We start from the raw sequence: 21,461 nt of genomic DNA, 5'->3' as shown, positions 1-21,461 counted from the left end.
AAATCTCTCTTCTCGGTGCTCCAAAGTCTATCTCCATTTAACAAGAGCAACAATCTTCAGATGATCTAAAAAATCAGGGCTTTGCTCTCTGGACCTTATCTCAAGAAGGAAATTCAGACTTTTATATCATTTGGGTCAGATCAAGTGATATAGAAGTCAGATTCAGGGTTTGGCTTTTAAGACTAAGTCTTATCACTCCAGTCAGTCTTTGAATTGATCTTAAGATGTTACTGAGTAGATTTTAAACTCCTGATATTGAATTGAATTTTCCCTCGGGATCAATAAAGTATCTATCTATCTATCTATCTATCTATCTATCTATCTATCTATCTATCTATCTGTCTATCTATCTATCTATCTATCTATCTATCTATCCATCCATCCATCCATCCATTGCTGAATTGCTGCTCCTCTATGCGCCTTTTCAAGATTAACGGTGACCTTGTGCGAGATCAGCTCTGATCGCCCAGCCTTAAGATCTGAAGAGCTTTGTTTTTATGTTATTGTCCTCACTGTAGCCCTGAAATGTTTGAATCCCAGTTCTGCTTTCCTCAAGATATAAACACACACATGAAAACACAGCTTGTAGTTTATTAGGTTAAGTTAGCAAAAGTTTGGCCTGAGCAGAAATGTCCAAGGCTCACTGCCAACCCTCCCACAGAGCTCATGTCCTACACAATTAGTCCTATTCAGATATGGTGTGATGCTCCACACACACACACTGGGGTGACGTGGATGTTCACAAAAATCTGAAGTTGCTCCACCTTTGCAATGTCATTTTTCAGGAAATAAATCCTCCTAAAAAATAGGCATGACAAGTGTCACCAACTGGATGAAGGAAGTAACCCCAGATCCACAGTGACCCACAAAGCCCCAACTTCACTGCATGTCAGCTGGTTTTGGACATTTGATTAATGGGTGGTAAAAAATGTATTTTTTTTCATTGTATTATTTTTCTTTATTTGGTATGCATTGCTTGCATGGTGCATGTTCCTAAATGAAACTGTTTGCTAAGAGTGCTACAATTTAACACAAACACAAAGTATTATTCCAGAATAGGGGTGCTCTGGGCTTAACAGGAACCCAGAGGCCAGACAGTACATTACACAGAGAGCAGGAGTAGATGGTCAGAACTGCGAATTTTTGCCAGGGGAACACCTAATAGGTTAGTCTGGGCATGAGTTACAGTAAAATAGACATACCTTGGTTTACGTCAAAAACCTATATGTTTTGGAAGTGATTTAAGTAGCAATGTTCACTCTTTGTGCATGCTGGTGTGTGTTACTAGAAATTCAGCTAACAAACAGGAAGTATAGACATTTTACATTACTCATCTGTGTATGAGTTAAAAAAAAAAAAACAGAACAAATTCACAATTCACAGATTTCATTGTACACCAATCCAATGGTAGTTTTATGTGCCACCATGGCGTATTTTCATGTAAAAGCATGCGTGAATAATGAGTTTAGTTACCTTTTATGTTTGTTCATGAACTCACAATCTCCTGAGCACATCTTTTAAAAGGTGCTGTTTGAAAAGATATTAAATCATTTGAAATATGAAAACAAATAATGCCATAACCAACCTAACATAAGCCATTATGAGACGTTTACTCCACTCTGTTGGGTGTTTTTAATTGGCTGTCTTTGTCATTATTGTGTAGTGCAAAGTAGTGCTCATGCATGGGTACAGCCAGGACTGATGGCCCGTCTGTCACTGGTAGCATCCTTGAGAGTCTGGAAGAGGCCGAGAGATACTGTGGAAAGCCCACTGCAAGATGCCGTCAATGGATCCCTGCAAGCAGAAGAAAAAGAAAAACACAGCTGGTGTTGGTCACATCATCTGGCAAACATGAATGATGTCAGTAACACAGATGATATCACCCAGCTTCAGTCTTTACCAGATTGTCACTGCAGTTATCAAGTTGTATGAGGTTATTCTTTTGGTTTCAAGGAACATTTTTGTTTTTTAGGTCAACACATTCACATAGTCCTCTATGTGAACTCAAGAGGAGTATGTGAACAACAATTTTGAAACGAAAATAAGGATTAGCTAAATATGAGGTCCTGATCAGTCTGCTCCGTATATGTCTGGAGGCAAGTGCTAAGAAACACATATTCATATTGTCAGTCCAAAACAAAGATATCTTGGTATTATTAGAAACATTTCACCCCTAATAAAGCTTTTGTTGACTTTAAACTTATCAACATGTGAGTACAGTATATGTATGTATAGGTGTATATTAATAAGCTATAAATGTAAAAACTAATAAAATAAAATAAGAATGACCTCCACACCTGTACTCAGATTTCAGATTTCTCTTGTAGAAAACTCAAAATAGACCGCAACACAAACAACGCCATGACACATCACTCTACATGACAACTCATTTCCCCCTTTGTGATAAGAAGTGCAGCCATCTTGTGTCTGGTTACATTCACATTGACATGTAACTGAGCCTCACTCACATCTCCCAGGATGGAGTCCAGTTCATCTTTATGGAGGCCTGGCTCAGGGACACTGGAGCTCAGTTCTTGACCGAGTGTGTTTTGAACCACCGGGGCGAGCTGGACACACAGAAGCAATCACAGATTACAGATTACACTCCATCATAATCAGCAAATGAACATGTATGTATATTTTCCTACACAAACAGGCTGTTTAAACCTTGTCTTTTTGTACACATGTGCAGACACACCTGTAGTCCTCTGGATTCAGCCTCCTTCTCCGTGGAGCTGCCCCAAGGCCTGGAGCAGGACGTGCAGACTGGCCTCCCTCTAGCAAACACAAGGACACTGTGAGTGAATCAGACTGTTTTCTGTGGTGTATAATGTTACTGTCAATCAATATGTGGCTTCCAGCACTCAAGAGGATTACAGAGGAAGAGGTTCGGACCATTTCAGACAGCTAGCTAAATAGTTAAGATGGGACGTGGACTGGATATGATTCTGTGATTTTATTTATCAGATTATGTGACATTTATAAAATACTGCAAACACTCAGAAAATGTGAGGTAATATTCAACTAAATGTGGTAAAGGAAGTCTTAAATTCCTTATTCATTTATCACACAGAAACATCATCACATCCATTTCATTTGTCATCTGTATCTCTGTAAGCATTTTGTAAAATCATTGGTCTTCATTTACAGTATACGCTATACTGTATTATACATTATACCCTGCTGTAGCTGTCCATTTACAGTCCATTAGTCACTATTAGCTGGCTAATGATCACTGTAAGCACACACCCTTAATGCGCATTGTTGATCAATACTAACATAAACAGAAATCCACAGGAAGTTCTTTGCCAAGAGGAACATGTGTTAACGCTGATGCACTGAGGCCGTGATAAGGATTTGTCAAGCTTGTGGGAAGGTTATGCATTGGCTCATTATGGGTACAGTGATGAAGGAAGTGAGGAGTGCATGTCTTACTTGGAGAAGTGGCAGTGCGCATGGAAATGCCCGAAACACTGAAGGCAGTGAGTCAGATCTCCCGCCAGGTGACAAACACCACACACCTCCTTCATAGTGACCAGCTCTCCACCTGAGCACTGTATACACATTTAATATCATTCAACAAGTGTGACCAAAACCGGACAAAATACAATGTGCGCCAGCAGAACATCGTCAAATCTTTACCTGGCTTCTGCCGCTGACTCCATTCATGGAAGATGTGACGCTGGTGAAAGATGAGGATGACAGCGGAGTGAAGAAGGAGACGTCTATGATGGAGCTACTGTTTGTTTGCTGTGGTTGGGCAATTGGTGGCTGTGATATGAAACATTTATTTGGAAAACACGGTGCGTCAGTGTTATCCAAAACTCTGGAGACCGAAAAAGTAAGCATTTCAGACTTGACTGTTAAAAGTGATTCAGCGAGGAGGGGAGCAACGACCAACTTCATCTACATTAAAGAAATCAAAATTACTTGAAGTGTGAGGTTTATTTCAGGGCACAGAGCATCAATACTGTAATATTATTTATTTTCAACACTGTTTTAACTCAGTGAGTCACAAATCAAGTAGAGTTATTCTCAACTGAAAATATGAGGTCATGACTTACAGAGATTTTCATACAAAAATTTAAAATGAAGCCCAAAAATGAGTGTATTCATATTCTACATGAACAATGTGAATTTCCTTATTGTGAACACTTAATGTAACTTACTTGTAAAGGTAGTTGGGCTTTCTCTCTTTTCACTGTGTTGCCACAGCACCAATCACACTGCCAAGGGCCACTGCAGAACATTGAATGCAACATTAAAACCTTTTCAGATTAACATGCTGTAACGTTCAATGTCTCACCTTGGTATGGATGTGAGTGGGGGGTCCAGACATGTCAGATGGAAAGCTCGAGGACAGCCATCACAACAAATCAGCTCCCCTCCATCCTTACACATTGCACACTCATCATCATTATAGTGAACCTACACACTCAGAAATACAGACCATGAGGGAAAAACATGACCATGTTCAAAGACATGTGACGGCGAGTGAGTGGATACTCTACCATATCTGTGGCTGTCTCCCCCTTGTGGTGAAAGATGTTCTTAGCAGCTTTGCATTTGGACGATCCATTTGTCTCTTCTGACTGACCACTACAGTGAAACTCCCCAGTAGTTTTTATAGACTTTCTGGTACTTCCTGTGGAATCACAAAGACTTTGATGTCCTGATGATGCAGGAGTTTTGTCAAAACTTGTGACCACAAAAAAAGAGAACTCACCCAATGGCTTATCATCTGAGCTAAACGCCTGTTTGACATGCATCTTCTCTCTGGCTTCATGGCTAACTGGCAGCTTGGTTGAACAGGCAGAGGAGGAGGAGGAGGACAGCATGACTGGTCTCTGGACTGAGGAGGAGACAGCCTGAACACCTGCAACACGGCAAAGATTAAAGGGACAATTCACCCCAAAACCTCTGATGTTATTTATCCATCTAGTTTGTTTTGGTGTGAGTTTTGGAGATATTGGCTGTAGAGAATACTGCCTTCTGCAACATGATGTGTGTTTCCTTCTGTGCAGTAATATGGTGCAGTTCAGTAGAAAAAAATAGTTTCTCCATGACATTGCTGTCAGCAAGGTCTGTGGACTATCTTGATTAACCAGGTCATAATTTCTGGACAGATACATTGCTTTTCTAATGCATTTTCGGCAGTCTCATCTAAATACATTATGCTGTCAATAAGGCCAAAACAATCTAGATGAACAAATAGCACTACAATTAAGAAGAAAAATATGCATTTCTGATTTTGAGGTGTACTGTCCCTTTAAATGGGTCAGCAGTATTAAAGTATTCTCTCTATTTATTTTAGAATGTTTTTAATTTGTAATTACTATTTCCAGATGTTAGGTGTGGTGTTGGAGCTTTGCTCTTCACTCTGTACAGCTTCACTTTACCACCTGGAGAAAACATAAGGACACATTTTTTCATTATTAATCATTGTTTGATTAATGAATTTTTTTCCCACAGCCTGTCGCATGCTTTTATTACCTGCACTGCTTGCAAAATGTTTGTATTATTTTAAATTTCATTTATTTTGAACGCTTAATATATTTAGAGCAGCCTGACTATATTGGCAGAAGACAAAAGAGCCAAAAGAGGTGTATTGTGGGAGATGAAACCTGGCCCATCGCTTGTCTTGGCGTGATATTGTGGCTGCTGATTGTGTGGGTCTGGTCCGCTGTCCTCGTGGCTCCTCTTCTTGATGTGAGGTATTTTGTGACTTCCAGAGGATTTCTTCTCATCTCTAAAACCTGTAGCATTTCGTCCTGTCAACAAAAAAGCCAAACTCCAAATATAAATTGCTCTAAATGTCATCATAGACAGAGAACTCTGCCCTGAGACAAGGACTGGGATGGGAAATAAGAGTTTCCACTTTCAACCTAATTATTTGGTACAAATACAAGTTGTATTTTGAAATTAAATCTCGAGTTCCCAGCACACTGGTGTGTTATGATAAAGCTGGCCTGTATGTAGATTTTGATGGTGTGTGGTTCTTCTGTTGGATCCCAAACATGAAGTCTGACTTTGCTTGACTTTCATAGCAAGTTTGTTAGGCTGAAGAAAGGCTTGAACGAGTTCTGCCTGCCCTGTCCCCAGTGCCAGGATGCCCTCGTTAACAGTTTAAATAAAAGTTTATGTACAAAAGTATATGAGTATGATATAACGCACAACATCTTACTAAAGCCTTGGCTCAGCAGCTCAGTCATTTGGAATGATTAAACAGACAAATATTATAGTGAAACATAACATACTTGAGTGCAGGTTGGTGAGCAGTGTCTGAAGCTTGGGGTAGCTGTCCATGTTGTAGTCTTTGGATAAGTTGTACCAGAAAGCCTGGATAGTGGATCTGCTCTGCTCCAAGACCCATGACAGGAGCGAGTACATTGCCTTGTGGATCCCTTCTCTGCTCTCCTTCTCCAGAGTGTCCTGTGAAAACAACAACATGTATGTGATATTTCCAATCAAGAACCAAGAATACAGACTTAGTTCAGATTTACATACCTTCAGTAGTTGGTCAGTGATGATGTTTTTGTCCACCAGACCATAGACAAGAGGGAAAGGGTCATCTACAGCCATGGAAATATCTGTCCGCAACTCCCTCAGCAGGGAGCGAAGGTTTGTGTCCCTAAAAGCTTCCACTCTGGACATGATCTACTTTGTGTGTCAATGAGCTCTAAAGTGACCCGGACCTGAAAGGACCTGAAAGGACCCGAGATCATACCAGAGGTATTTGGATGGAAGAGGTGTGTCCTTGTCAGGGACGGAAATGTTGTGCAGGTGCATTGTTTCATGCTGACTGACATGTGGGACATCTTGATTCATGTGTGTTCATTAAACCAGTCTCTGTTTTTAATCCATCTATAGACTGTATATCATCATATGCCACATGTATAAGGTCTGAGATTTTCAGAAATTCCACGTTGAAAGTTTCACCCTTCAAGCAAGGCCACCCTCGCCCTCTTGTCTCTGTGGAGTTCGTCCGTCCACCAACAGCACTAACTGTCGCCATCTGCCTGTTGACCCCTCAGGGGGATCAAATGACATGCTGTCCATCTAGGGGAATACCTGTCCTCTTACATCAGGAGAGCAGGGCATAAGCGACCCAACACGTCACAGTGACAGTTTCCCTCTTAAAAGGTTCTTTCCACCACAACTTCCCCTTAACTATCAGTTTTTAGAGACTGACTCACAATCTAACAGGCAGGAGAAAATGAACACAATAAACAATAAACTGACTGACAGACTGACTTGGTTGGTTGCTTGGTTTGTTGATCACTAAGCTCTCAGTCTATTTTCTTGAGTTTGTGTTCATACGCTACTTCTTTGTCCTTGAATAAAATATGTATATGTATGTATAAAGTATAAAGTTTGGACAACACAAAATTCTTTAGTGCATTTTGAGATAATGTCATCTACTTTTTCTACTATTTTGGTATTATCTACCCATAACAAGTTTTTCCAATGAATCAGTTCCTCCTCTGAGATTGACAAGAGTCAGAGTTCAGTTAAGTTTATCTTGGTTGATAAACTGATGACCTTCAAAACATTTTACTTTATTGAGTTGAAACTTTGCTCCTGTCCAACTATAATTCTGTCATAGCTCAGTGATAAGAATTGCAAATGCTTACGTTATCTAAAATACTTTTGTTTTGTCATAGTTAGGCCATTTAAATGTCAGTTAAAGCTAACTGTTAGCTAGGATTTGTTAAATTGAATTAAGTTTGAAGATTACAATATGATTATTTGCTTATTTGATGAGAAGATCAATACTATCTCATATCTGTTCATTCATCACAGAGCCAGGAGATTGTTACTTTAGCTCAACAAAAAGACAAGAAACAGGGAGAAACAGCTAGACTGGCTTTAACCAAAGTTAAATCTCACAAACGTGTCCCTCCAAATCTTGCCAAATAGCATGTTACTGCATGTGTACCTGGATTAATCCGTACAAAAGCGTAAAAACAACAACTTGTGGTCATGCAAGAAGTTATGTGCTGAATCACTTTTACAAAGATGGACGACACATCTCCACTTCCTCCCACAGTCCAAAAGTGAAGCCAAAATATCCCAGATACAAGTGCTGCCATCTCGTGCTGATGACGACAACTGGAGCCTGAGTCAACCAGTCAAAATATTATCAGCTAATATGAAAACTAAAAATGTTAAGCTCCTGTGGCATAAATTAATAAATGGGTTTCAAAGGAGTTTAATGATAAATAGAGTAACTAAAAAAACCTTTATGAGCATGGCCTGAAGCAGGCTGTTGTCAGGTTCTTATTTTACTAACATTTAAGTACTTAAAATGAGATGTTAAGATAATTGTAGCATAAATTTCTTAGATTACATTAACTCCTAAAAATTCCAGTGCTAAAATGATAAACCCAATTTTTCTAACAGGAGCTAATCAGTTTTCTGGTAACTGGTAATATGATTACAAACACGCTTGTGTGAAATCTTACCTGCCTCTATCTGTTTCACTTTGTTGATTAAACGCCGCATGTACGTAAAGTGTGTGTCGAGGTAAAAATTTCAGATTCAGTCAGAAAAACCATGAACACAATCCAAGATAAATGGAGTGGACCATTTAGCTACCAGTTAAATGTTGATGGTTAGGAGAGTGAAGCCCTTTAATCTGTAATTTATTAATCATTAAACATTATTACATTATTCATACTGGTGAACAAGGACCACTTCTACAGAGGGACGTTCACGACATACATATTACATTATTATATACAGTGCAGTGCATTACAGTGGATCGTTATATGTGTATTACCGGGATGGAGGGATGGGGAGACAGGAGAGAAGAGAGAGTTAGAGGAAAGGCAGAAAAAGGAGGAGGAGTGGTTGGAGGGAGGGAGGGAGTTGTGATAGTAAGTTGTCTTTTTATTACTTCTTTTTTCAACCACAGTACAGTTTGTTCTATAAAAATTAAACCCATAGAGAGATAGAGTGCCACATTTTCACAGCTACTGTTAGGTGAACCTACTGGAAGTTGACTCTTGTGGGAATATCAAATGAGTTACATTTTGTCATGAGATGCTATAGAGGGATGCTATAAAACATTCTAAGATAGTCAACCTCCTTCCAGAGTGCGGAGACCCTGGAGGGAAGGTCAAAGGTCAAAGATCAGATCAGCGTGCATGCGTGCTGCAGACATTCAGACGTGTTCAACCATCAGGAAAAATGGCCGACCTCCCCACTATTTCTCCTTCCATGTTTAGGCATCATTTTTGGTGCTTTCCCTTTTTTATATATAAAAAATACAAAACATAACAGCGAAAAGAATTCCGTTGGTTGTCCCGTTTTTTTCCCCCTTTTTCATTTTTCCAAAACTGTTATTTTTTGTTTGTTTTCATTTCAGCATTTGTTTTTGTTTTGTTTGTTGTTGTTGTTTTTTTTTCACTTTTCTCCTCCAGTCACTTACATATTGACAAAGTATACAATATTTTACAACTGAACAAGACTGAAAGATAACATTTGATTTGTCCAATCAGATACAAGGCCCGCATCCTATATCCAATTAGAGAAGTCAACTGGAAGCTAACCAGTAGTAAGCAACACAACAAGCCTATGGTGTGAAGGGAGCTGTCCGATTTCAGCTCTGCATTAACAAGAGCACCCGCCTTCGGGGACAGTAGGTTCTGCAGGTTTGTCCAGCTTGATGTCAATCACTGGGAATTGTCAAGTTAAGGAAAAGACGAGGAGGGGGGGGTCACCAAATATTGTGACCTGACATGGCACTGTCAAATAGGCAGAGATCAAACTAGTGCTCCTGTCTTCTACTTAAGAAAAGTAGCAACACCAAAGTGTAGAAAACGACTGACCTTCACTTGTAAAACCATGCACACAGCTATTTTACAGTTAGTTACAGCTTATCCTATTATTTTGTTCCCAAGCCAAAATGTTGCTCCATTTTTAAAAGAAACAGCTTACGGTTTAATTTGTGCGAACATTGCTTATCCATTCTTTCTGTAATAATATTACTATAACTCGAAATATCAAATAGATTCTCAGTAATGTTAAAAAAGTACTTCTACTGTCATTTATTTCTAGTCCATCATAGACACAATGATGTTACCCCTTTAATCTCTTCTGTCCTCCTACATATCGGTCCTGTGACGGTTCCCAGTAAGTATTTTATTGATACAATATGCATTAAATAGTTACACTGTAATTTTCAGGCTATCATCCCAAGCCAAGTGCAAACAGTAGGTCTGTTTTTACAGACAGAGGAACAGAATAAAAAAGTTTAATTTCACATTTTTCATAAATTCCTTATTCTAAGTCAGTTTTATTTATCTAATGTTAAATCATACTCTTTAACACCCCTTTAACACTGCATTTTAACAGTCAGAAACCTCAGCGTCCATTAACATTCATTTTCCTTAACGTGTCCTCATTGTGCGTCATTTCCCAGACTATCACTATGTGGTGCTTTACCTGTGAATCCACACTACCTTCCTGGCTCTGTGCATTTCCTCTCTATTAAGCAAAAACATTTAATGGCCAATGCCTCACTAGACAGTAGGCTGGACAGTCTGTTTGTACTAGTGCCAAAATCCACTGAGAGATTAAAAGTAAGCTGCCTATTTCTTGGCTGTTTTAGCTTTTTTGGCTGTTGGCACAGTGAGTCACAGCAGCTGTAAAGGATACTGCCTTCAGGATTTGCATCGTCCAAGCTTTCCATTCCAGGTAGGGCTGCTGCAACCCGACGAAACAGCTAGGAGGAGAGAAAGGAAGGAGGAGAGGAGAGGAGAGGAGAGAAGAGGGGAAAATAAGAGGTACGGACAGGATAAAAAAGAGGGGGAGGGAAGTAAAGAGGAAGAGGGAGAGCACAGCAAGAGTAGGAGGGTTGAAAACATGTCCAGCACTAAACATATCACTTAAGCTAAATTATTATCTGCAATATATGTCCAGAATGGAAGAAGTAAAAGTATACAGTGTAGAAAATTACCAATTCGAGTTTTATACTCTTAAATATGTTGTCATTAGATTATTATTGTTGATGTATTACTATGTAAGTAGCATTTTACTGTTACAGTTTAAGCCATTTATATGTTATAGACAGCATTTTAAAAGCATATTTAATAAGCATCTGTTTTCCATGTAAAATCTTAATTTGTAAGCTAACTAGTGACTATATGTGTCTGACAATTACAACATAGCTGAGAAATATCTCTCTCTGAGCTGTAGAGTAGAAACGCCCAAAATACTGCGAAATATGGTAAAACTGCAGGGATCACCTGTTTGACATTGCAGCCTGTTTTGGCACTGGTCTCGATGAACATGACGTTCAGCTCTTTGGCTCTCTGCTCTCCTTCCTCGATCATGATTTGCCTGAATGAAAATTAGGCCAGACTTCAGCATCACAACGCTAACAGGCTAATTTATTTGGTACTGACATGTTGTCAGTTCACAAAACATTTTCATGTCAACGACTACATTAATAATACGACATAGTCACCTCTTCTCCTCCAGATCTGTTTTGTTGCCGACTAGCATGATAATGACATCACTTCCTCTCTCTGTCCTGACATCATCAATCCATTTGCAAGTCTGCTGGAATGAGTTCACATCTGTGGAGAACAGACTCTTATTTTATATCACTACTGTGTTTACAAAAATCCCTGTAGACCTTTATATATTTATGTCTACAGGGTGACTGACAGTAAAAGGTTGCTGCTCACTTGTAATGTCGTAGACAACCACAGCTACTGTAGAGTCTCGAATGTAGCTGGGAATGAGGCTCCTAAAACGCTCCTGTCCAGCAGTATCCCACAGCTGCAGCCTTACCTGCATTTACACACACACACACACACCTTCAGCAGCTGTTTCAACATTAACCATCACACTACATGCAGACTATACAGATGTAAGGGCCTTGTGAGCACACATCCAAAGGGATAAGCCAGTATCAGTGTGTGTGCAGGCTGACAGAGCATAATATCCTGACAAAGAAATAGTATTAATACTAGCTAAAGCAGATGATCCACGGGGGAAAGCTTTGACTTCTTAGGGTGAGAAAAGCCAAAGCACCAAAGCCAGAAATAACCTTAGGATAATCATGTTAGTCTGTGAAGAGAGCAGTAATAAAGCAAATCAAATCAGGGATTAGTGAAAACAGTGGAAATTGGGACATATCTTACTTAGGATGTAATACAAATACACAAATTCATCTTTACACATTTTTTACATGGGACTTTTAAATGACAATAAAGGCCTCCTACTGTTCGGTCTTCCAGGTACATTGTCTTTGATAGGAAGTCTATTCCAATGGTCGCCTGTGGTGGAGGAAGAACACAAGGGGGGGGGGGGGGGGGGGGCTCATCAGTGTTACCCAGACTCGTAAACATCTCCCCGCACATCTGTTGTTCCTGCTAATCTGACCGTTGTTTAAATTAAGGAAAGTACAAAAAGCTGCTAAGAAAAAAATAGAGCCAATAAGCAGTGAAGCTGAATCAGAGTGAAAAACTAATTTCATTTGTATTGCCCTCAGGGCTCAATCATTCAGACCAGTTGTGTGCCAACTTCTACAACGGAAAAAACTATTTGTGTTCTCTTTAAAAGAGCCTAATATTGCTGCACTTTTGATAATTACATTGACAACATTATAACTAGGACAATTTATGCAAAATTATTTTACATTGAACCTGAGTGTACATCATTTTCACAGTAATTATTATTCAGTCAGTTATAACTCCATAGATGGCTTAAAACCAGCAGTGTGAGTGGTCTTGTTATTGCATTTGTTCAAATTTAAAACTGTAGGACAACTGGTAGAGAATCTGGTTACGACCAAAAGAGAAGTTGTAATAGAGTTTACATAACGAGACCCCTCTCACCATCCCCCCTTAAGTACAGTTATTCTTATTCTCACCTGATATGTGTTGTCGAAACTGTCATACATGAATCTAGTGATGAGAGATGTTTTCCCCACTGGACAAACAGAGAACAGAGGTGGAGGTTTAGTCAGGTTTGTTAGTTCAGATCATAAAGAATCACAAAAATTCTCCAAATGCATGAACACGCAATTCTCTGAATACATTCAACACAATGACAATAGGGTCCATTGTGTTCCTTAGTGTGACAAAATGACAATGTGCAATCCAGCTGTCAACCAGCTGGAAATTCATTATTAGGTTAAGACAAGAAGAGTAGAAACCATTAATTAACATGTCCAAAAGCACATCCACAAGTTCGCTTCTCGAGAGTTCATTTCTTAGCACTAACACCTGTGCTAATCAGAGAATGGCTTGAAATTCATGTTTTGTTTCTCATGTTGAGACAACAATTTTTTTATCTTATTGGAAGTTTAGTAACCAAAATGAATATTTTACATTTTCTGCTCTGAGGAGAAATTCTATAAATTCTAAAAGATGTAGAAACAGACTAAAATTAAGAACAATATATGTAAAAAAGTCGTGAATAGAGTTTCAAATGATGATGATGAAAAGATGTACGTATTCCTCACTATCAAACCAACATGAAAGAAACATCAGCAATGGGAAGCTAACTGTCTAAGCACAACATTTTATTATCTGTTAGGGCTGTAACTAAAATCATTTTCAAGTCAGTCAGTCATGTAGTCAATTAATCATTTAGTCTTTGATATGTCAAAAAAATAAACAAATAAGAAATTTGCTTGTTGTAAGTTTGCCGTAAGAAATGTCTTGTTTTGTCAGATCACCACACAAAAAAGCCCAAAAGATATCAAGCGATGAGAAAAGCAGATGCAAATATTCACTGGACAATTCATGACAATCAATGTCATCAATTAAATCAATCAAACATCAAATTGCTTCATTTATCTTTATTGTATGATTGTGTTTTTGTTGTTTTGTATGTATTTTCTTGTTGAGTTTTATGTATTTGTATAAATACATAAGAAGCACACTGCAAACCACCTTAGGCTATAAATTATGTGGCCCTGGCCCATGATACATACTCCATGTACTTGTCATTAAGTCTAAACATTAATAAATTGCAACTGGAAAATACCTGTCACTTAATTTTCTGTCGACCAACTGATCAATTAAAGGACTAATCGCTTCGGCTCTATCCTCTTATGTTCAATGCTTTCTCTCGTCCTGCGTTGAGGGAATTGCTATTACCCAACAATCAGGCTATTTTGTGTCCAAAAAAGATCCATCATGACCAAAAAACACACGAGGCCATCCCTGAGCAGACAAAGACAAGACACATTAGATATTTAGCAGTGCCCATGAGCTGGATGGTGACTTCTCAGAGGATCAAGGTGAGCCTGGTGAGCTCGATTTTTATTTACATCCCACCCGCTACCGTCTTTAGCACCATTTTACATCAGACATAAACAGTGAGTGAGGAGAGCACTTTTCCTGCAGGCCCCCAAGGCTGCCATGCAGAGTCCTCCATGCAGACAGCAGTAGCCAGCCATGGGCAGTGGCCACGCCAGGCCTCCATTCAGCACCGTGGACAGCAACATTGCAGTACAGGCCACACAAACACACAGGGAGGCTTGTAGTCGACACACAGCCTTCTCATAGACATGCAGCACACACACACACACACAGAAGCATCACAATGTAAAGCACACACACAAGTCAAGCCTCTGTCATATTAGACCTGATTATGTGTATTGTGCTGCTGTATTTTATGGGACGTGTGCTCCTCTGCTGCCACTCTGGATGTCTGCACACGTATTCAGGCAGCTTCATATCGCTAAACCATTATCGATCAGCACCTCCCGAATCTGTGCACATCACACCAAATCACACACACACACACACACACGCACACACATAGTCATTCCCACCTCGAATAGATGGATTAATGAATAAATAGCGGGCTATCATGTTGTGGCGCTGTCAAGCCTGTTTTTATTTGGTTATTATTTATGGGACCGAACCGGAGACTGCGAGGTTTAGAGATGGTAGACATCGCCAGCCTAGGGTGTGTCCCGAACTGACACATGGGGGACTGTTTATTATCTTAACAAAAAAATAAAAAATAAAAAAAAAACACGAGTGATGGAGAAAATATTAGACACCGGCTTGTTATGGAAAAAAAAGGTTTGGTAAATAAATAAACGATGTGAGTGAAATAAACCCGTTATCTGAAAACAGACCGAGCATATTTGTCGGTCACTGCAGCACATCAAAACATCCCAATTCATTTCGACTGTTAGGATGTGAACTGTGACGATTTAAACCGATCTTCAAGGATATCCAAGGCAATTAGCAGGCATTTCTCGTTGATCGTAATGATATGACTCAACATAAGGGGGCAATTTATACGCATGCGGTTTTTCTTTTCTTTCTCTCTTCTTTCTTCCTCGGTTAATCAAATTTTCTACAGTCACAGATTGTGCCAAGAGGTACATGGGCGTCGCATCAGCCAGAACCAGCCGGCACATCCTCTAGATTCAGCGAAAACTTTCCAAATCAAAACGGATTACATACATGGCCTTCAACATATACGCATGTTTGGCACTAAGGGAAGGAAAACCCAAACCTGCCCAACAGCTGACTCACCGCTCTGTTCTCCCAAAAACACGAGTTTAAATTTCCTCAGGGGGTTCCCCAAATCTCCTCCAGCTGACATGGCGGCAGATAAAGAGCTCAACTTGGATTATTTTATATGTTCTTGTCGCTCGGCGTCTCCTCCGTGGTGGGTGCGCAGGGGGATCCTCCTCTCCTCACAGAATGATGGGAATGCAGCTCAGCATCCTCCTGTCAATTCACGGGGCTTGTGCGCATGCGCGACCTCACCTATTTCAGCCCGTCACCTTTTTTTTTTTTTTCTTTTTTTTTTCGTTATTGGGCCTCAAACAAAACCAAGACTTTCTCACATATAAACTATATATGACATAGGTTATTATAAGTTTGTTCAACTACTGGGACAGTGGAAATTATGTCATTTTGAAAGGAAAAGCAAGTGAGTATTTAACCAGATAGCCTACTGTAGCTACTCTTTTTTTTCTTTACCACAGTATTTTCAGTTCTGGCTTCTACTACTTCACTCCATTTTGTACTTTTTACTCCATTATATCTATTTGGCAGATATAGAGGCTATCATCATCATCATCTTATATAATACGATGGATTGTTATAGATTAATAGATTACTTGAGAAAACAATCAGCATATTAATCGATATACAAATCTAACTAATAAGTTTACCCCAATCAGGTGCAAAATTACAAAGCTACTTCAATGTCTGTGCATGAACAGCATTAATCAAACAATATAAGGATATAAACCTCCAACAGCGAAGCATGAATACCTCTGATGTTGGTCATACTTTTGTACTGTCATTGAATGCAGGGTAAAAAGAGCAGCCTGGAAAACCCAGTCTTTCAGTCCTTTAGTCTTTCTGTGGTCCTACTGTCAGAAAACAAAAATTATAAGCTTTTTTTCTGGAAATTATATGCATAATTTTGAAAACAGGTATGAACAACTACATGTTAAAACCTATCATGAATTGTGGCTGACTGGAATGTAAATGATATGACTGCAACTGACTGTAACTGTAACTAACCAAGGCTGACATAATAATGCATCAATAAGGCATTCTCAGCAGAATTTTATTCAGCTCCAGTCAGTCAGTCAAAATAAACACACCAACATATCATAATTTTGTGCAAAACTGTGAAATTTAACCTTGATACTAATGTTCAAAATCAAACAACTCTGCCTCCTTCTCTTTCCAGAAAGCAAAGCTCCGGTCAATGTATTTACAGATGTCTTCGTTGTTGAAACAGGAGAAGTCTGTGCCACTGCAAGACTCATCTGGAGTAGCAGTTTGAACTATAACTTTGGGTACATATCTGGAATCTGGACAGCGACACGGTCTTGAGTCACCAAAAAAGCGGACTTTGATGTCTTCGAAGCCATCGCTCCACTGTCGCCTCTCAGCCTGGATTTCCTGGAGAACAGCCTTGTGGAAGTCCCTCACTGTTTCCCAGGGGAAACTGCCCACATGGTCAAACACTTCAAAGCAGAGGAGGTGCCTCATCTTCCTCTCAACAGGCGAAAGCTCCTGTTCTAAAATGTGGAAATATCCCAGCATGAAGAGGTCAAGGGTCAAGCTATCGTGGCTCACTGCAACACCATCCACGTCTGGCAGGAATTGCTCCGGGGAGTAGGTTTGCCGAGGTAGTGGATTTTGAGAGGAGTTAGTGGAGGACAAACAAGAGTTGTGCACATCTTTGAGTTCTAATTTATTCTTCCAGGAGTTAAGTATCTTGTCCACAGCACCTCGTTGTTGGCAGAATTGAAACATAGAAGTGATTTTGTGTGGGGGTGATGCTCTCGTTACTTTCCCTGACACTACTTCCTGTCCCTGTCTCTGCTTCTCTGCTCTAACTGAAATAGCATATGCAGATTTCTTCCAGTGACTCAGAAAAAGCACGACTATACGTTCTTTCCTCAAGCTGGTTGTCTCCATCACAGGAAAGTTTTTTTCACAGTGGCTCACCTCACAGCCGAGGCCTCTGTTGGCATTCTGATTGTTCACTCCTGAGGCTCCAAACCTTACCTGACCTCCTTTCACAACCCCAGCAAAGGGATAAATCCCACCAATCTGACCTTCAAAGTTGGATCTTAGGTCTCTGACAGACACCCCGGACTGTTGGATCTCCCTCTCCACCCTTTCCCTCCGTGCTCTGCTGTAGCTGTTAGTCTCTAGACGATGGCTAAAAGCTGACGCCATCCCTATATGAGGAATCCTACATCCACTAGAGGTCTCACTGTGTGCTGGCACTGTCTCTTTGCTTTGCTGCACCAATCCCTGGCCTAAATCAATTCCTAAACTATCTCTTACACCCTGCAAACCCTTCATCTCCTCCATCATGCCTTCCACTATTCTCTTCTCACCTCCTTCTGTGGTCTGGGTCAGATTAGCCACCAGCAGTGACATACTCTTAACAATCTCTGAGACACGACTGCACCACCCTGGCAAAGTCAGTTGCATTTTTCCCTCTGTGTCCATCTGTTGTAGGACCTCTTTGTTAAGGGAGATGTTGACAATTGGATCGGGTAAAATCGACCTCAGCTCCTCGGTCAGCCTGGTCAGCTCTAGCTCATAGGCCTGGCAGCGCTTCTGCAGTGAAACAGTCTCAATCTGCTGCTGTAGGTACACCAGGTCATCCTCTGTTAGGAGCTCACCAAATGGCCCTAGGACTGCATTGTGAGCTTGGGAGTACTTCCAGCCATCCATTGGTGCGTAGCCATTAGTCATGTCCTGTTGACAAAGGGATTTTAGCAAACAGTTCTGAGAGAACTTTGTTAAAAGAATAATTTAACATTTTGAGAAATAAGCCAAGAGTTGTAAGTTAAGAGTGAACTATTTCTCGGCTGAGAGAACTGACTTTCTGTGTCATCATCATCATGAGGCTGAAATTATTGCTCTCAGCCAAGAAAAATAATACAGGTTTTAACCCACTTTAACACATTTTTGTATACTTTGCACAAACAAGTTGATTAATTTAATGATTTTTATAGGAGCTGGCAGGCAGATTTAGTTACTTTTGGACAGGGCAAGGCTAGCTGTTTTCCGTTGTTTATGGTGCTAAGCTAAACTAACCACTTGTTAATCTAGTGTTTACTATTAATCTCACTCTTGACAAGTGGCATTTCTCAAAAATGCGATTCTGTCAAATATGACTGTGTACACTGATTTTTGTGCCCTGCATACACATACGCTTAGGACCACATTCACACACTGCACCTACATTACAATATGCATTACAATAGCACAGGTGAGCACCTGTCTCCTTTGTTCCTCCTCATCCTGCAGCCTGACCTGTAGCTGCCGCACCATCACCTGTCGTTTCCACTCAGCTATGGGCCGACCAGCTTCATCATGAGTAGGCACCAGGGAGTCGATGTCAGCGAGGATCACATCGACTATCGGTACCTTCTCCAACAACAGCTCACTGTCAAGCTTCTGTTAGTGTTCAGCAATGAAAGGCAGTCAGAGTGTTACTGCTAAATTGTGAGTTTGAAGCCAGATTCAAGAGCGTAACATCTCGGTCTGTAAAAACTTTACAGACTCTATTTTTTGACGCTTTATATCCCATATTTCTTTATTTTATTATCTGAAGGATTGCCAAAATGATTATCCTCTGTGCACCATTGGGTCCTGAAAGTGGATCCTAAAAGCAAAACCAGGGATCCAGGTCTGCCCAGCTTTGGATTTCTCGACATACCAAGTGGTGTGCACGGGGTGGTGTCATGTACGTAGCCATCAAGTGCATATTTAAGAACCTTTTACTGCGTTCTCATTTTAAAATAACTCAGCTGGAAACATTAAAAAATCAGAGTTAGCAAAGGGGATTATCCTTTAGCTTTTATGTTATTTTTTTGCACTTTGTACAGAGTCCATGTTTATCTCGAAGCTCAGCCACCTCACCGTTTGTCCTGTGAAAACTGCAGTGAAGCCAGCATGTCTCATAGACTTAATAGACTTCATGTGAGACATCATAGTGAGGTCCCTCTCTGGAGGCTTCAGATGGTTGAATGATGTCACCACTGTAAACAAACATAACAAGAGTGCCAAAGGTCATCTGTACAGTTTTAAAATTAGTCGAGACGGACAAGAAGTACCGGTTATGTCTGAAATACATTTTAGGTGTTTTTGATTTGCGGTTTCATATACACTGATTAATTGTTGTCAGTGTATTCCAGTATGTATGTAATAGTGTAAAAATAAATGAACAGGTAGTTATCAATATGCAATGAAATGTTTCAAAACTTTGATGGCCATGAAACCTTAGTATTTATAAATGCAACGAAATAACAAGGCTGACAACAGTAAATACCTTCAGTATATAATGATTGTAATACTGGTGCACCAATACCATTACCAGTATGAGGTATTGGTCCAATATAGTGCTCATGTGTTTGTACTCATAATTATAAAACTAATCTGATACAACAACACTTGATTTCACTTTATGGCCATGTGGGTCACTACTTTGGAGATGTTTAAAGGATAAGGGATAATGATCAAAAGTAGAAGTAGAAAGGGTAGACTGCAAACCATACTCTGCTGAATTGTCAAGAGACCAGCAAGATGTGCAGACCGCCTGGAAAAGCACATATCACTGTGTCTAATCAAGCAGAAGGATTCGCTGGGAGTTTGAGTCTATGAATATGACTATGAGCTCCCCGACAGTCACACCACTCATCAGGGAACTGGTATTTAATTTTTACATAATCATAATCAATTTACTTGGTTCAGTGATAGTGAGAGTACCCATGTCAGTACTCAGTATTGGCATGTAACCACATATAAGTACGTGTACTTGATCGGAAAAGAAATGGTATATGTGCATCCTTAGACTGTATTTACATTCATACAGAATATGTTAATGTGCATGATTAAATGCAAATACGTAGTGTGTGCTAATCACCTGACGAGGCCACCTGTACATGTTGGATGGAGCCTGTGGTGTGTTTCTTTGAAATGTCTGCTGAACTGAGAGAGGAAGAGGTCACGGGAAGCGATGAAGGGTGGCGAGGCAGGGGGAGCACCTCCTTCACTGGCTGCTGGGGACACACACACACAGCAGGCTTGAGCTGTGCAGCTATACAGAAACATGTCAACATCTTTCCCATCACTTACCCTAAATACCATGTGCAAAAAGCTTTTATTTACTGATGTTTCGTGATTTGTGAAAACTAACCCTGCAACATCCATAACCTTTATTAATGTAGAAATTCTATAACGTCAGCTTTTTCAAGAGATGGAGTGATGTTATTCGTCCTTAATAAGCATTTTCTGTTGACCATACAATCTGACCAGAAAATAATCTTATACTCAAAGGTTCTGATTCCCTTTTTTATGTCATATTCCCCTTTGAATGCTGAATAAGTAATTGTGTCCTGTCATTGGAGGGAAAGCACAGTTGCAGCTAGTGATATTAGTAATGGCTCCTTTCAAGTAGTTACATCTGTGTTGACAAGTTACAGTCGTGTACTGTACTGTTTCATTCCCTGCACTGATGATTGGTCACCTTGCTGTTCTCCATATTGGCTCTGCTCAATTACAGTCTGGAGTTTTGAAGCAGCAGGAACTCCTCTTTCTGAAAATGACAAAACAACAATAATAAAAACATACAATAACAGCAATCAGGGAGCAAAAGAGAAAACGAAAGACCTATCCTGGAGAGAAATGTGACACAGAGCATCCCACAGCAGCTAGAATAAACAATTGCAAAGTAATCTTCTAAGAGACTAAGACCCCCTTGATGGCACACACACACACACACACACACACACACACACACGGGGTCAATTTAAAGAACAGAGGCCACAGCTTGTAGTACTTGCAAAAACAAGAAGTGGTGAAACAGGACCCCAGTCAGTGAAAGTACCGCATCCCACACACAGTGCAGGAGAACGTGTGTCAAAATGGAGAGACATGATATCTTGCTTCAGGGAATCTTATTGATTCACAAGCTCGATGCCACAT

General features: G+C 40.0%; 3 protein-coding genes across 3 annotated transcripts; all 3 read right to left on the bottom strand.

Annotated features, from left to right (window-relative positions):
- Window positions 1-454: 454 nt before the first annotated feature.
- On the bottom strand, window positions 455-4,870 carry aire (autoimmune regulator). The gene is made up of 9 exons (XM_046409705.1): window positions 4,727-4,870; window positions 4,512-4,645; window positions 4,307-4,428; window positions 4,170-4,239; window positions 3,643-3,771; window positions 3,436-3,554; window positions 2,699-2,777; window positions 2,469-2,567; window positions 455-1,794 (listed from the first exon to the last, which is right to left on the bottom strand). Exons 1-9 carry the CDS (start codon window positions 4,836-4,838, stop codon window positions 1,714-1,716), a joined length of 945 nt encoding a protein of 314 aa, XP_046265661.1. The 5' UTR covers window positions 4,839-4,870; the 3' UTR covers window positions 455-1,713.
- A 3,743-nt stretch (window positions 4,871-8,613) lies between these two features.
- Window positions 8,614-15,732, bottom strand: rab6bb (RAB6B, member RAS oncogene family b). The gene is made up of 8 exons (XM_046409641.1): window positions 15,519-15,732; window positions 12,887-12,945; window positions 12,237-12,290; window positions 11,697-11,802; window positions 11,474-11,585; window positions 11,253-11,346; window positions 10,663-10,729; window positions 8,614-9,680 (listed from the first exon to the last, which is right to left on the bottom strand). The coding sequence occupies exons 1-8, from the start codon at window positions 15,586-15,588 to the stop codon at window positions 9,616-9,618; spliced, it is 627 nt and encodes a 208-aa protein (XP_046265597.1). The 5' UTR covers window positions 15,589-15,732; the 3' UTR covers window positions 8,614-9,615.
- Window positions 15,733-16,596: 864 nt separating this feature from the next.
- On the bottom strand, window positions 16,597-19,221 carry LOC124069418 (espin-like protein). The gene is made up of 3 exons (XM_046408579.1): window positions 19,195-19,221; window positions 18,753-18,932; window positions 16,597-18,227 (listed from the first exon to the last, which is right to left on the bottom strand). The coding sequence occupies exons 1-3, from the start codon at window positions 19,219-19,221 to the stop codon at window positions 16,653-16,655; spliced, it is 1,782 nt and encodes a 593-aa protein (XP_046264535.1). The 3' UTR covers window positions 16,597-16,652.
- Between the last annotated feature and the right edge of the window lie 2,240 nt (window positions 19,222-21,461).

This window comes from Scatophagus argus, chromosome 13 (assembly GCF_020382885.2).
Source record: "Scatophagus argus isolate fScaArg1 chromosome 13, fScaArg1.pri, whole genome shotgun sequence".
Taxonomy (NCBI): Eukaryota; Metazoa; Chordata; class Actinopteri; family Scatophagidae; genus Scatophagus; species Scatophagus argus.
This window is presented reverse-complemented; position numbering and strand designations above follow the sequence as displayed.

Coding starts and splice junctions, on each gene's coding strand:
- aire (XM_046409705.1), bottom strand. CDS start 4,838: ATGCTGTCCTCCTCCTCCTCCTCTGCCTGTTCAACCAAGCTGCCAGTT. Junction 4,429..4,511: donor GGGAGACAGCCACAGATATG/GTAGAGTATCCA, acceptor CTGAGTGTGTAG/GTTCACTATAATGATGATGA. Junction 2,568..2,698: donor CTGAATCCAGAGGACTACAG/GTGTGTCTGCAC, acceptor CTGTGTGTCCAG/CTCGCCCCGGTGGTTCAAAA.
- rab6bb (XM_046409641.1), bottom strand. CDS start 15,588: ATGTCAGCTGGAGGAGATTTGGGGAACCCCCTGAGGAAATTTAAACTC. Junction 11,586..11,696: donor GGTTGTCTACGACATTACAA/GTGAGCAGCAAC, acceptor TGTTCTCCACAG/ATGTGAACTCATTCCAGCAG. Junction 11,347..11,473: donor ACAGATCTGGAGGAGAAGAG/GTGACTATGTCG, acceptor ATTTTCATTCAG/GCAAATCATGATCGAGGAAG.
- LOC124069418 (XM_046408579.1), bottom strand. CDS start 19,221: ATGACACCACCCCGTGCACACCACTTG. Junction 18,933..19,194: donor CACCCCGTGCACACCACTTG/GTATGTCGAGAA, acceptor GAACACTAACAG/AAGCTTGACAGTGAGCTGTT. Junction 18,228..18,752: donor AGGAGGAACAAAGGAGACAG/GTGCTCACCTGT, acceptor CTTTGTCAACAG/GACATGACTAATGGCTACGC.